The 12,714-nt window shown below is 50.8% G+C and overlaps 1 protein-coding gene across 1 annotated transcript in view; it reads left to right on the top strand.

Moving 5' to 3' along the window:
• Positions 1 to 12,714, top strand: part of TBCD (tubulin folding cofactor D) — a 174,657-nt gene that overhangs the window by 110,030 nt on the left and 51,913 nt on the right. Inside the window, exons 16-17 of the mRNA XM_061175155.1 lie at positions 2,777 to 2,806; positions 7,065 to 7,150. Of these exons, the coding sequence (XP_061031138.1) occupies positions 2,777 to 2,806; positions 7,065 to 7,150 (116 nt within the window). The remainder of the gene's footprint in view (positions 1 to 2,776; positions 2,807 to 7,064; positions 7,151 to 12,714) is intronic.

Below are 12,714 nucleotides of genomic sequence, written 5' to 3'. Positions count from 1 at the left end.
CGGCAGGTTTGGGAGGACGGAATGGGGCCAGGGAGCCACACTTCTCTTGACCTTAGATGTCCTTGAAGCCTGGGTGTAGCTACGAGTCCCAGTCTGTCTCATTGGACGTCGAATTGGATGTTTAGTACTAAACCCCGTATTATTTTTTGATGTGATATACGTGGACTCACACGGTGTGATCTTCGGGACTGCCTTTCCTGCAGCATGATTCCCGGGGTCCATCCAGGCTGTGGCAGTACTGGCAGCCCCTCCTTCCTGCCCTTCCCTGGCTGAGTCACGCCCCCTGGCCAGCTGTGCCACAGCTGCCTGAATTGTTCATGTATTGTAGGGCCTCTGAGTTGTTTCTGGTTTGGGACTATTAAGAATTAAGCTGCTGTAAACATTCATGGACAGGTTTTTGTGTGAACACAATTTCTATTTCTCTGGGATAAATGCCAAGAATACAATTTTGGGGTCATATGGTAGTTGCATGGTTAGTTCTGTAAGAAAGGGCCCTGCTGTTTTCCAGAGGGGCTGCACCATTGTACCTTCCCTCCATCATTCTGTCAGTCATCAGTTTTTCTATGGCCTCACCAGCATTTGGTGTTGTCATTATTTTTGCGTTAGTTACTCTGATTAGGTGTGTGGTGATATCTCACTGTGGCTTTAACTTGGATTTCTCTGATGGCGATGCTAGTGATGTTGAGCAAGTTTTCATGTGATACTTACCACCTGTATCCTCTTTGGTGACGTGTGTGTTTTAGTTGTTGGGGAGGGGGAAATTCCTCCCCCCACACCAATCCTTCTTGGTGGATTTTGGCTGGTCTAGTAATTAAATTGACACAAGACAGATTAACAGGAGAAAAAGAAACAAGGTAATTCGTATACACGGAGGTCTCATAAAAATGGGACCCACAAAGTGACCAAAGCAGGCTGTTTCTATATCATTTTCAGACAAAGAAACAGTTATTTGTGAAGATTTAACAAAGGGGCTCATGAAGAAGTGACAAGGTTTATTTCCCTAACTGGTGATGAGGACGCTTTCTCTTCTCCTGGAATGGGGAGGGTACCTTCACATGGGAGATTTATTCCTGCTTTTACAGTCAGAGTGTTTTTAATATCATTTTTCTCCTACTGGCCGTTTCTCAAATAACTTTAATTCAGAATATCAATATGTGGCTTGGGTGGCCTGCCCTGAGTCCCAGCAAAGTCTTCTGCCCCTTTTTTCACAGGGTTGTTTGTTTTTATTGTTGAGTTTAGGAGTCTTTTCTTTCTTGGGCGAGTGGTTTGTAGGTTCTTCCTTCCAGTCTGTGGGTTGTCTGTTCATCCTCTTTACAAGGTCTTTCACAAGAACAAGAGTTTTTTAATTTTGATGAGATCCAACCTACCAGTTTTTTCTTTTATGGGTCATGTTTCTGATGTCAAGTCTGAGAATCTGAGAATTCGTTGCTTAGCTCTCGATCCTAAAGATTTTCTCTGTTCTGTCCCAGCGATCTGTGTCTGTCTTTTTGTCTGGGTTACCATGGCTCTCTAGTAACCCTAATACTGGGTAGAACCATTCCTCCCATTTCTTTTTTTTCAACATTGTGTCACCATTTTAGGACTTGTGCTTTTTCATGTAAATCTCGTATTATTTTTTACCTTTTAAATGATGTCACCAGAATAGTAAATATGTTCCTAAATATTGCATGTTACGTAAATTGGCATTGTATCTTTTTTCCGTTGCCTTTTGGTTGGTTTCGTTTTTGCTTTTAAATTTTCTTTAATGAATTTATTGCAAAAGGTGCAAAATGGTACATAGCAAAAGTCGAGTCTCCCTGCTCCCAGTGTGAAAGCTGCACGAGGGCCCCTGGGGAAGTGCCAGTCCAGCTGTGCCTCCCCAGGGCCACCAAGTGCGAGGTCTTGGAGACGACCAAGTTTCTGGTTTTCTCTGTAACCTGCCAGAGGTGTCGGGTGCACATTTAAACATCACGTGGGGGTCTTTGTGTTCCGTTGTCTTGATTCCTTGTGCGCAACTGCGTGTGCTCCTCCCAGCGCCCCGCAGTGGATGATGAAGTTGTAGCTGAAATGAAAGTCCTAGAGGTTACGACCTCACTTCCAGGAAGCTCCCGCCCCAGGCATTGGGGCTGCGTCTGCAGGCAGGGTCACCCCTCCCAGGTGCTCCCTGAAGCCACCAGCCACCTGACCTCTGCCCTCTGACCTGTCTCTGGTGAGTGGCGCGTGGCGATGAGGTTGCACTGTGCGCAGCTGCACGCCTTGGGCATTTGCTGGCTGGTGGCAAGAAGGTCCACCTAAGGATGCCTCATTCTGAGGTAATGTTTTGACCTTCTGAACAGCCCGGCTCTGGGCCTGTGAGCAGGACGTGGAGCGTGTCCGTGGCAGGTCCTGGGGAAGGCAGGATGGGGAGACCGACACTCAGCGTCACCATCCTGTGAGCTGTCATCACACATCCCCAGGAAAATGATTTGTGTTTTGGGCTTTTAGTTAACCAAATAGATATGACTCTATTCTTATTTTTGTATCTAAGGCCTTGAATTAGGCTTTGGTGTGAAGCTCAGCATTGGCCGCTAAGCTGATTTTATAAACTTGAATTCTTAAATCATGGTTTTAAAGCACACCAAGATGTAAAAACAGAAAGATAAACCACCCTTGAGGCTCTGAGTGGCCAGCAGTGAGGACCTTTAGTTAGAAAACAGTCATGGCTCATTTGTCTTGCACTGGGTTTGCTGTGCGTCCATCACTCATGTCCAGCGAGGACACACCTAACTCACCGCTGTGTTTGTGCTTCTCTTCCTAGGCTGCTTTCCAGGAGAACGTGGGAAGACAGGTATGGCTATTTTCAAAAATCTTCATTCCTAAAACTTCCTGTAGATGTAGAAGTAGAAATAGTAAAGCTACAAATGTGGGTAAAGAATTTACCTAGAAGAAGCTAGTACTTCACACTGTGACTTCCGGTTGCAGATTCACTCATAACGTGACTCAGGTGAGTATTGACACAAGTTTTAAACAATTAGTTGTTGTTTTACAGGAAACTTGAATGTGTAAGTAATTTTCACACACGTCAGAAATCAGTGCCTTGTGCATTGCCGGGGGCCTTCTGATGTCAGCAGTTGCCCGTGGGCGCTGGAGGGGTGTGGGCAGAGGAGCCTGGCAGGGCAGGGGCAGAGACGTGACCCCTGCCTGTCCCACGTGTGGGAGGAGCCAGCTTCCGCCTGCCAGCCGCCCCACGGCCCCTCCTGACTTGACGTCGTGCCCCCGGCCCTGAACCTCTTATTGCGGTCAGCCTGGGCTGGGAGGTGTGGCCTTTATCCCCAAGTCATTCATACTGTGTGTGACAGTGACCACCCTGGGACACGTGGCCAGTCTGGCAGCAAATGGGCCGTCTCAAGGGTCAGTTTCCCATGGCCAGGGAGCCCAGGAGAGAGGTCTGAGCTATGCTCAGAAGGGCGCCAGGAGAGAGATCTGGGTGGTGATCCCCACCTCCAGCCCAGAGAGGTGAGTGCGTTGTGGGCCTGGGGATCAGCAGGTGATACTGGGGACAAGCGGTGGCGGGCCTTGAGGGGCAGAGGTCAGGCTGCAGGACCGAGGGGAGCCCACGCAGAGTGGCTGCTCAGCAGGTGGGAGGACGGGAGAGGTGGGCGTGCACAAGAGGGAAGGCTTGGACAAACACGGGATTCCAAGACTCCTGCCTGGACATCTGCGAGAAAGCGTGCGTGCAGGGACTGTCCCCTTGGATACCCTCGAGTCTGTCAGGGTTCCCACAGCGGGGCCGGCCTTGCTCTTGAACCGGGGCCTGCATTCCCAGCACTGGGTCCACTTGCCCTTCCTGGGCCGCCAAAGGCCAGGGAGAGGGGGTGATGCTGCAGCTGTGGCTTCCACGGGGGTCACATTTGGAGCACGGTGGGAAGTTCTCCCAGAAGTGTGGGCTGCTGGGCAAGGCGCCTCCATCCACGTGGCCTGGTTGTTGGTGAGGGGTCCCCCAGCACTCAGGGTGGAGCAGAGAGAGGAGCCAGCGGGGCTTCAGGCTGGACCAGGTTTGTGGAGGGCGGCCGACCTGCTGACCTTCCATCGAAGGCGACAGAGCAGCCAAGGGGCGGAGAGGAGGGCGGCTTCACTGGAGGTTCTGCAGCCTGTGCTGTGAGCTGTGAGCGTGTGTGTGGAGGGGCCATGGCCTTGAGGTGAGGTGTCCGGTTCTGAATGCAGCGTTAAGGCTAAACTGATGCCAAGGTGGGTCCAAACGAAGTCTCGGATTCCACAGTCATCGCCAAAGACAGAGGGAACCAAATCACTCATCTTGAACTTGAATTCGTGCTACCTTGAAATTGTTGGGGTGCTGCCTCATTCTGTGGGTGTGCTTGTCTGTGGAAGGAGCCCAGTAAGGTCACAGCCTTTCTTCCGTGGCTGGGAGGTGACTGAGACCCAGTATCCTTGGGTGTCCCTTAGTCCTGTCTACCTGGAGCCCTGAAAACTTAGAAGAAAGCTGGTCACTAGACAGAGATGCCAACCTCTGGCGGCGACAGGCTTCGCTGTGTCAGGGCAGCAAGTGCCGCCCGCAGAACGAGGGAGGCTGACAGGGAGAAATGTGGGGTTGTCGAGGGGCCTGCAGGCCAAGATCCGGGCCTGGAGAGAAGGGCGGGGGCTGTGATCAAGAAGGGAACTGCTGGAGGCTGAGCCAGGGGAGCCTGAGCACCCTGAAAGTCAGAGCCCAGGAGAAGAGGCATCTCCCGCCCACCTCCAACCCCCACGGCACCCCTGTCGGCAGAGCCCCAGGTTCCAGAAGACACCAGGGTGGTCAGGAGCTGGGCAGTACTGCTCCCTGTGCAGTCAGAGCGTGGGGGCCACTCAGGTTGGGGGGGGTCCATCAGGGAAGGAAGGTGAGCAGCTAGGGTCCTTGTGCCCTTACCCTCCCCGTCTCCCCGTGCACTGGTGTTTACAGTAAAACCGGCCTGCGCGGTCCAGGGGAAGCCATGCCGATGTTTCAGAGGTGCGTACTGTGGGCCTGCACTCGGTGACGTCCTTCTGCAGCTTTGCAGGAACGAGGAGGAGAAAGATGTGAACCTGCCAAAGGAAATGGGGGCGCGGGAGGGGAGTGTGGACAGGGCACATGCGTTCCCAGACGTGGGGCAAGGCTCTTAGCGGCCGTGTGTGGTGGACTTGCTGAGGGCATGGAGCGCAAGTGAGGGGCAGCAGGGGGCGCGTTTGTCCACGGCCATGGGGTGGGATGTCCTCCGGGCTCCTGGGTGCGAGCACAGACCCTGTCTTTGGCCATCTTCAGCGACGGGGGAATCTGCAGGAGGAATTTGGTGGGGGGCCCACCTCTCCGTCCAGGCTCACCACTGCCCACCGGGGACTCAGGCCTGAGCGAGGGGTCCTGAGTCTCCACTCCCGGCTCCCAGAGAAACCTCGGGAGGGATTTGCTGGAACGCAGCCCCCTCTGTCCGTTCTGTCCCTCCTTGAAGGGATGAGCTGTCTGGACAGAGTTGTGATGCTTCGGTATGCAGTGGCCGGACCAAGAAGATCTTGGGGTGTCAGGAGGCATCTGAACGTTGCCCAGGGGGCGGCAGGCTTGGGTGGTGAAGCAGAGGGCACCACCTCCTCCTGCAGCCACAGTGGCCTTTATCTGACGCGGCCTCAGGCTGGTCTGGGGTGGACTGGAGTCCAGCAGGAGTCAGCCTGGCGCGCGGTGGCCCCTTGGGTGGTGGGGGGCCGTCCCCTGCACTGAGCTGTGCCGGGAGACTGATTGGCTTTTAGGTTCGCTTGGGAACCAAACCTCTGATCCTGACATTGTGTCCATGACGAACACGCTGGGGTCTGTTGACAGTTTGGAGTCAGATCCCAAGTTCTTCATGTGCGGGGCTCCCTCGAGACGGTGTGGGAGGTTAGCAGTCTGTGGGTCCCTGGTCTACAGCTTGCTCAGAGTGGGGAAGGGCTCTGGGGACCCAGGCCTCACCACACCCTCCTGTGGTTGGTGACAGCAAGGCATTCACTCCTTGGTCGAAAGTTTGTCATTTATGTCCTTTTAGAAAACTATTTGGGGACTTCCCTGGTGGCGCAGAGGTTAAGAATCTGCCTGCCAATGCAGGGAACGAGGGTTCGAGTCCTGGTCTGGGAAGATCCCACATGCCGCGGAGCAGCTAAGCCCGTGCCCCACAACTAACTGAGCCTGCGCTCTAGAGCCCGCGAGCCACAACTACTGAAGCCCATGCGCCCTATAGCCCACGCGCCACAACTGTTGAGCCCACGCACTCTAGGGACCGTGCTCCGCAACAAGAGAAGCCACCGCAATGAGAAACCCGTGCACCACAATGAAGAGTAGCCCCTGCTCGCTGCAGCTAGAGAAAGCCCATACGCAGCAACGATGACCCAACGCAGCCAAAAAAAAAGAAAAAACTATTTGTCTTGTTTTTAGATTTTCAAGTATTGTTACCAGAGAGTGGTATCAATAATAACTTGCAGACTTTGGGGCGGGGCCTGGACCTAGGCCGGGAGTGTGTCCCTGGGTGTGTTAAGGGGGGCTGTCCCCAACTCCCCAACCCCCTGTTTCAGAGTCTGGTCCTGGGTGTCGGCTGTCAGGCCCCCACATGGGACCTCCCAGTCGTTGTCTTGTTCATTCTCCTGCCAGCTGTGGGGGATGGCCTCTTTTCCAGGATTCATAGCCCAGGCAGGTGCCGGCCCTTCCGAGGGGACTCTGGGGTCCTTCTGGCCGCCGGGGCACGGGTTGAATGAAATTGAAAGCTTTAATTCTGCCGAAACCTGATGTGTTTTTATGGTGTGTGGTTTAAAGAAAGGGCTCTTACAACATTTTAAAGTTGAAATGCTTGAATTGTTAGGAAAAAAATTTTAAGTGGTTCAAATAATTTTAGCACAGTGTCCAGCCTTGGGGAGGCAGTTAGTAAAGTGACCTGACTTGAAAGTCCTTGGTGGAGTTCGGTTAAGTGGCGTGTAGTTTTAGCTTTCAGTTTATGTCATGCTTCTTTGTTCATAAAAGTATCATATGTGCATATGATTATCAAACTTTGAAAATAATGCCTTTACTCAATAAAATTATTTTTGTCTCCTTTTTTTCCACTTTATTTTTTCATTAGGGCACTTTCCCTCATGGGATTGATATTTTGACCACAGCTGACTACTTTACTGTTGGTAACAGATCTAACTGTTTCCTGGTTATAAGGTAAGTTTTAATATTCATCATAAAATATAATGTTTTCGTTGAATCACAGATCAGTTTCCACCATTTGGTTTCTTCAGCCTGGAAGGTCCACTAAGAGTAAATTTAATTAATGTGTGAAAAGTTAAAAAAGGAATTGAAAACTGTTTGGAAACTTTTGTTTCAGATTGATTGGACAGAGTGCATAGTGTATGATTCTGTTTACATAAAACTTTGCAAAATGCAAATGAATCCAAAGGCACAGTAGCAGGGCAGGGGTGGCCTGGAGAAGGGGGTGCAGGATCTGGTCCTGAGAAGGGTGCTCATTTTTTAAAGAGGTATGAAGAGTTTCAAGAACAGTGCTGTGGTGATTATTTTTCTCTTAAACTGGCCTGTTTCACTAGCTGTTTCGTTGAGAGCTTGGTCTTCTACAGAGAACAGCCACAAGCCAAAACTGTGCATTGCTTTCTGTATGGCCACTGCTCCACTGGGGAGTTTCTCAGAATGAATTCTTAGACTGGTAGTGACTGTCCTTCTTTTTCTGTTTCAATAAAGTAGTGTTTCCCAAGTTGAAGTTATCTCTAGCTTGTTTATGAGATGAGCAAGAAAGAGGTATTTGAGAAATCAGGTCAAGAAATAAATATTTAACATCCCTAACTGCGGTTTGCAGAAATCACATCAAAACTTAATATAAGTAAGTAAGCAGTGGGGCAGTGAGTCCGCGTGTCTTAGTTAACTCACTGCAACACTAATACAAGATGGGCATGATTTTATGAAGTGACTTATTTGCCTTAAATTGGGAGAGGAAACACGCCAGTGCTTTTTAAAATTGTTAACCGTTATGGGTCTTAAGGGTAGATTCCCTAATACCCCTGCTGTGCAGACCATGCAGAAACTACATTTCTCCATAACCAGCATGGACAGATTTTTTTTTCTTTTTTTTTTTTTAATGTAGCATTTGGCCTCCTTCCCAGAAACAATCTTTGACCAAACACACTGTATTTTTAGCATCCTTTCCACCTTTCCTCAACATTTAATGGTCTTCTGTGCCTTATCAGTTCTTTCCTATTTTAATTCTGTTTCCTTTGATTGTTAATATTTGAACATATATTTTACATGGAGAATCTCTTACCTTTGCCCGAGTTTCATGGGTAAAAGAACTCGTAGTTTTTGGCCTTGGCGTCCTTTTCTTGTGGCTGAGGTCTCTGAGCTGGTCTGCGTTTCATAGATGGGCTGGCTCAGGGTCTGTCTTCCACAGAGGGTTCTGCACACTTCTGTGGATGAGAGGCAGTCTGTGAGGAGGGGTCCAGCAGTCATGGGGACCAGGGTCTGTGGCTGTACCCCATTACCACAGGGCGCTTGGGGGAGCTCTTCCCTTGCCCCAAGGCAGGGCCGACACCCAGGGCCCTTTTGTCAGCCTGGACGGCAGGGCAGAGGGAACTGTGCCCAGGGAGCCTGGTGTGGGGTAGGGGACAGCCCTGCAGGGAAGGGTCCAGAGTCAGCCTGGGGTGGTGGGGCTTCTGAGCCAAAGTGGGGCCTTGGGTTGTCCTGAGGTCAGGGAACCAGGTTTGACGGTCAGATCTGCATTTTGAATATACCACTGTGACTGCGTTTTGGTAACTGGAAGCAAGGAGACAGTCAGGGCCCCCTTACAAGGTGGGGGATGATCAGAGGGTGGTCAGGGCCCCTCACAAGGAGTGAGACATGGTCAGGGGACAGCTAGGGCACAGGGTTGGTCCTCTGGCGAGAGTGGGTGTGGTCAGGAGAGTGGAGGTGTTGGGGTGCACCAGTGAGGGAGAACACGCCTGTGGGTTTTGGGGAAGGTCCGGAGCTCAGATTCACTGAACACGCGGGGCTCACGGCACATCTGAGTGGACGCATGGGCCGATGTGTGGGTGATTCTCCTGGAGACGGGAGTGTGCGACACACGAATGGGAATTGAAACACATGGACGAAGACCATCAGGTGGGGGGGACCAGCATCGTCTTACCCCTACTTTTGACTCAGAGCTTTGTCACGGTGCTGGTGACACACAGGAAATTGCACGTATTTAACATGTAGGTTCTGATCAGTGTTGACGGGCACAGATCTTTGTCACCACAATGCAGATAGAGACCCGTCTCCACAGGATTTCTGGGCGCCCCTTCTCCAGGCACCGGTCTGTTCCAGTCACTCTGGGTCGTTGGGTGAATGGAGTCGTGTGGTGTGGGCTCTGGGTGCTGTTCTGGCCGCCTGCGCTCTGCCTGCTCTCTCGGATGTGTCCTCCCTGCGTGAGTGCCCACGCGTTCCTAGTTCCCTCGTGTGATGAACCACATTTTCCCCTGTGAGGGACGTCTAGGGGTTTCCAGGTTAGGGCTTTGATCACCTTCGTGTGCACGTCTGTCTGTGGGCAGGTGCTTTCCTTTATCTGGTTAAACACCTGGGAGTGAAGTGGCTGGATCCTGATTGTTTTAAGAAACTGCCAGATGGTTTTCCAGAGTGGCTGCATCATTTTACCCTGTCCTTGCTAGCCCTTGGTGTGGTCAGTGTTTTTAATCTTAGCCATTCTAATGGATGTGCAGGAGGAGCTCATTAATTTGTGTTTTCCTAATGACTAATGACATTGAGCATCTTTTCATGGGCTTATTTGACAAATCTTTTGCCTGTTTATCTATTGGGTTGGTTGTTTTCTTCTTACTGAGACTTTAAGAATTCTTCCTATGTTCTGGATACAAATCCTTTCTCAGGTCCATGATCTGCAGATGTTTTCTCCTGGTCCGTGGCTTGTTCTTTCAGCGTCCTGTGTATTCCTAAGACAAAACCCTTTGTTAAAAATCAGCTTTATTTTTGTTCTCCTATTTCATTACATATGATTTACACAATAAAATTCACTAATTTAAAATGTGGGTTTTGGCAGATGTGTAACCACTGCTGTAGTCAACACAGGGAATGTTTCTGTCACTCCAGAAAGTTCCCTCATGCCCTGGCCCTGACAGCCTCTGAGCTGCCTTATGTCACTGGAGTTGACCTTTTCTAGAACTTGTAGGACAGTCACGTGGTGTGCGGGCTCCTGACACTGTATGTCATCGTTCATCCATGCTGCTCAGTAGCGGTCCACCGCGTGGGCTGCAGCTTGTCTCCCACTCACCAGCTGGTGGTCGTCCGAGCCCCTTGGCTTTGGATGTGTGCATATGGGTGGTGCTTCCATTTGCCCAGCTGTTTTCTGCTCTGACATAACGAGCAGTCGTGAGCAATTTTTATTGGTTTGTCTTCTTGCAACTGTAAATTTCCTTAACAGATTGCTGGCACCACAACACTGTGCCTCCTTCTAGAGAAGGGTTTTGTCACATTTTGCTTCCTAGTAGTTTGCTTTCCAGTCGTTTTGCACGTTCCTGTCCCATGAGTTCTTCAAACTAAGGAAACCTCAGAGTGAACTTTCTCTCTTATTTCCTAACTCGGTGAACAGCGTGCCATCCACATCATCAACTCAGTTTTGCTTCTCCTTCTCCTTCTCTCATTCCCCACGTCCGGTTGGTGACCTAGTTCTGTCACTCTTGCATCCCTAAGAGCCCTCAAACGTTCACTCTGCTTGTCCGGTCAGCTGTCACCGTAGCCCAGCTCTCACTGTCCTGTACACTTGCAGAGCCTCCACGACCCCACCCCCGTCACTTGTCTGAGTGCAGAACGGAGCGCTTTCTCTTTGTCACACCACCACCCTGCCTCCCGCCCCCCAGCAGGCCATGCATCCTCCTTGGCTCGACTCCCGCAGTCCTCCGCCCTGTGGTGGACGCCCCTCTTGGTTTGCACTTGGCTGCCGTGCAGCCTGAGTGCTCAGTAAGTGCCGAGCGCTGCCTGGGCCGGCAGTGCCAGCAGTGCGTCTTCTCCAAGGTCAGCCGCTAGTTGGTGCCAAAGCTTGGACTAGAACTCAGGTGGCCGACCTCTGTCTGGTTTTTTCTGAGAGGCCACTGTTGCCTCTGCCTGCGTCTCTGGAAGCTTTGGAGGCTCAGGATGCTGGCCTGGGGTGGGTCTATCTGTTGGGTGGGCCAGGGGCCTGTAGGTTATGTGGGACCAGGAATTGTGTCTTGCCTCCATTTCTGACAGCTTCAGCAGCTTGTCTGCTGTCCTCACTTTTCTGTTTTCTTCTTCTGACTCTCTCCCAAGCGGTTTCATCACCTTTAGGGGGGCTCTCAATCCACCTCGCTGCTGGTGAAGCCTCTGCTTTTCTCCCTGTCACGCCCAGAGCAAAGATTTTCCCTGATTCGACTCTCCCAGACCTCACAGCCTGTAGCACACGCATGCCCGCCCAGCGCCCCTGTTCATGCTGTGCACATGCAGTGTGCCCTCACAGGATTTGGGTAAAATCCTGTTTCTCCCTTCTTGGCATTCTGTGCCATCCGCTCTGTCTCTCAGCCTCCGTGTAACACGTGGGTGGTGGTCAGGTCCGTGGTGGGGTTATGTGGATGGTGTGGCAGGTTCAGACAATATTTGTAAGCAATTGGGTGTTTTAGAGGCATGAAGTATAAAAGTGCATATTTTGGAGTAAGTGATACATGTTCCTGGTATAAAATTCAGCAGGTGCAGGGGGTGTTTAGGGAAAAGCAGTGCATCTCACCTCTCCTTCCAGGCACCTGGTTCTACCCTGGGGGTCCCTGTTGGCCCCAGTTCCTTGTGTCTTCTAGAGAGATTTGGTTCGTATCATGCCTGTGGGTGTGTCGACTTCCTTCTGTCCACGCTGAGCGGTGGCACACAGTACACAAGGTTGGAACCCCTGAAGTGCTCATCTTCAGAGGCTTGGTCAAGTACAGGCACACCTTGGGGATATTGTGGGTTCGGGACCAGACCACCGTAACAAAGCGAGTATCACATTAAAGTGAGTTGCACGATTTTTTGGTTTCCCAGTGCGTATGAGAGTTATCTTAACACTATACTGTAGTCTGTTAGGTGTGCAATAGCATTATGTCTAAAAAAACAATGTACATGCCTTAATTTAAAAATGCTTTATTGCTCAGCAGTGCTAACCATCATCTGAGCCTTCAGCGAGTCACAGTAGTAACATGAGAGATCACTGTTCACAGATCACCATAACGCATATAATAATAATATTGAAAAAGTTTGAAATGTTGCAAAAATTACCAGAATGTGACACAGACACAAAGCGAGCAAACGGTGCTGGAAAATGGTGCCGACGTGCTCGATGCAGTGTTGCCACAAACCTTCAATTTGTAAAATATGCAGCATCTGTGAAGCGCAGTAAAACGAGGTCTGCCTGCAGTAATAATGATGAGCTCTTAGCAGTAAGGAGGCAGCTCTGTGTGTACTGTTACATACAGCAGAACATATACACCGTAGGCTGCCTGTGACGTCCTGCGTCTTGGAGAGCCTTCCATATCTGGACATGGAGTGTGACCTGTAGATCTCCCTTCCTGGCCATTGGCTTCTGTCCAGTCTTTCGCTGTTATAAACGATGTGAAGTCAATATTCTTGTATATATCACTTCTCACCTGTGTGGTTATATCTGAGTGAATTAACAGACGTGGAATTGCTAGGCCAAAGGGCATTACATTTTCAATTTCCTGGGCAGTGCCACTTGCTGTCTCTAGAGGCTGTGC

This window comes from Eubalaena glacialis, chromosome 19 (assembly GCF_028564815.1).
Source record: "Eubalaena glacialis isolate mEubGla1 chromosome 19, mEubGla1.1.hap2.+ XY, whole genome shotgun sequence".
NCBI classification, from domain to species: Eukaryota; Metazoa; Chordata; class Mammalia; order Artiodactyla; family Balaenidae; genus Eubalaena; species Eubalaena glacialis.
The sequence above is the reverse complement of the archived record's forward strand: the minus strand, read 5'-3'. Positions and strand labels throughout refer to the sequence as shown.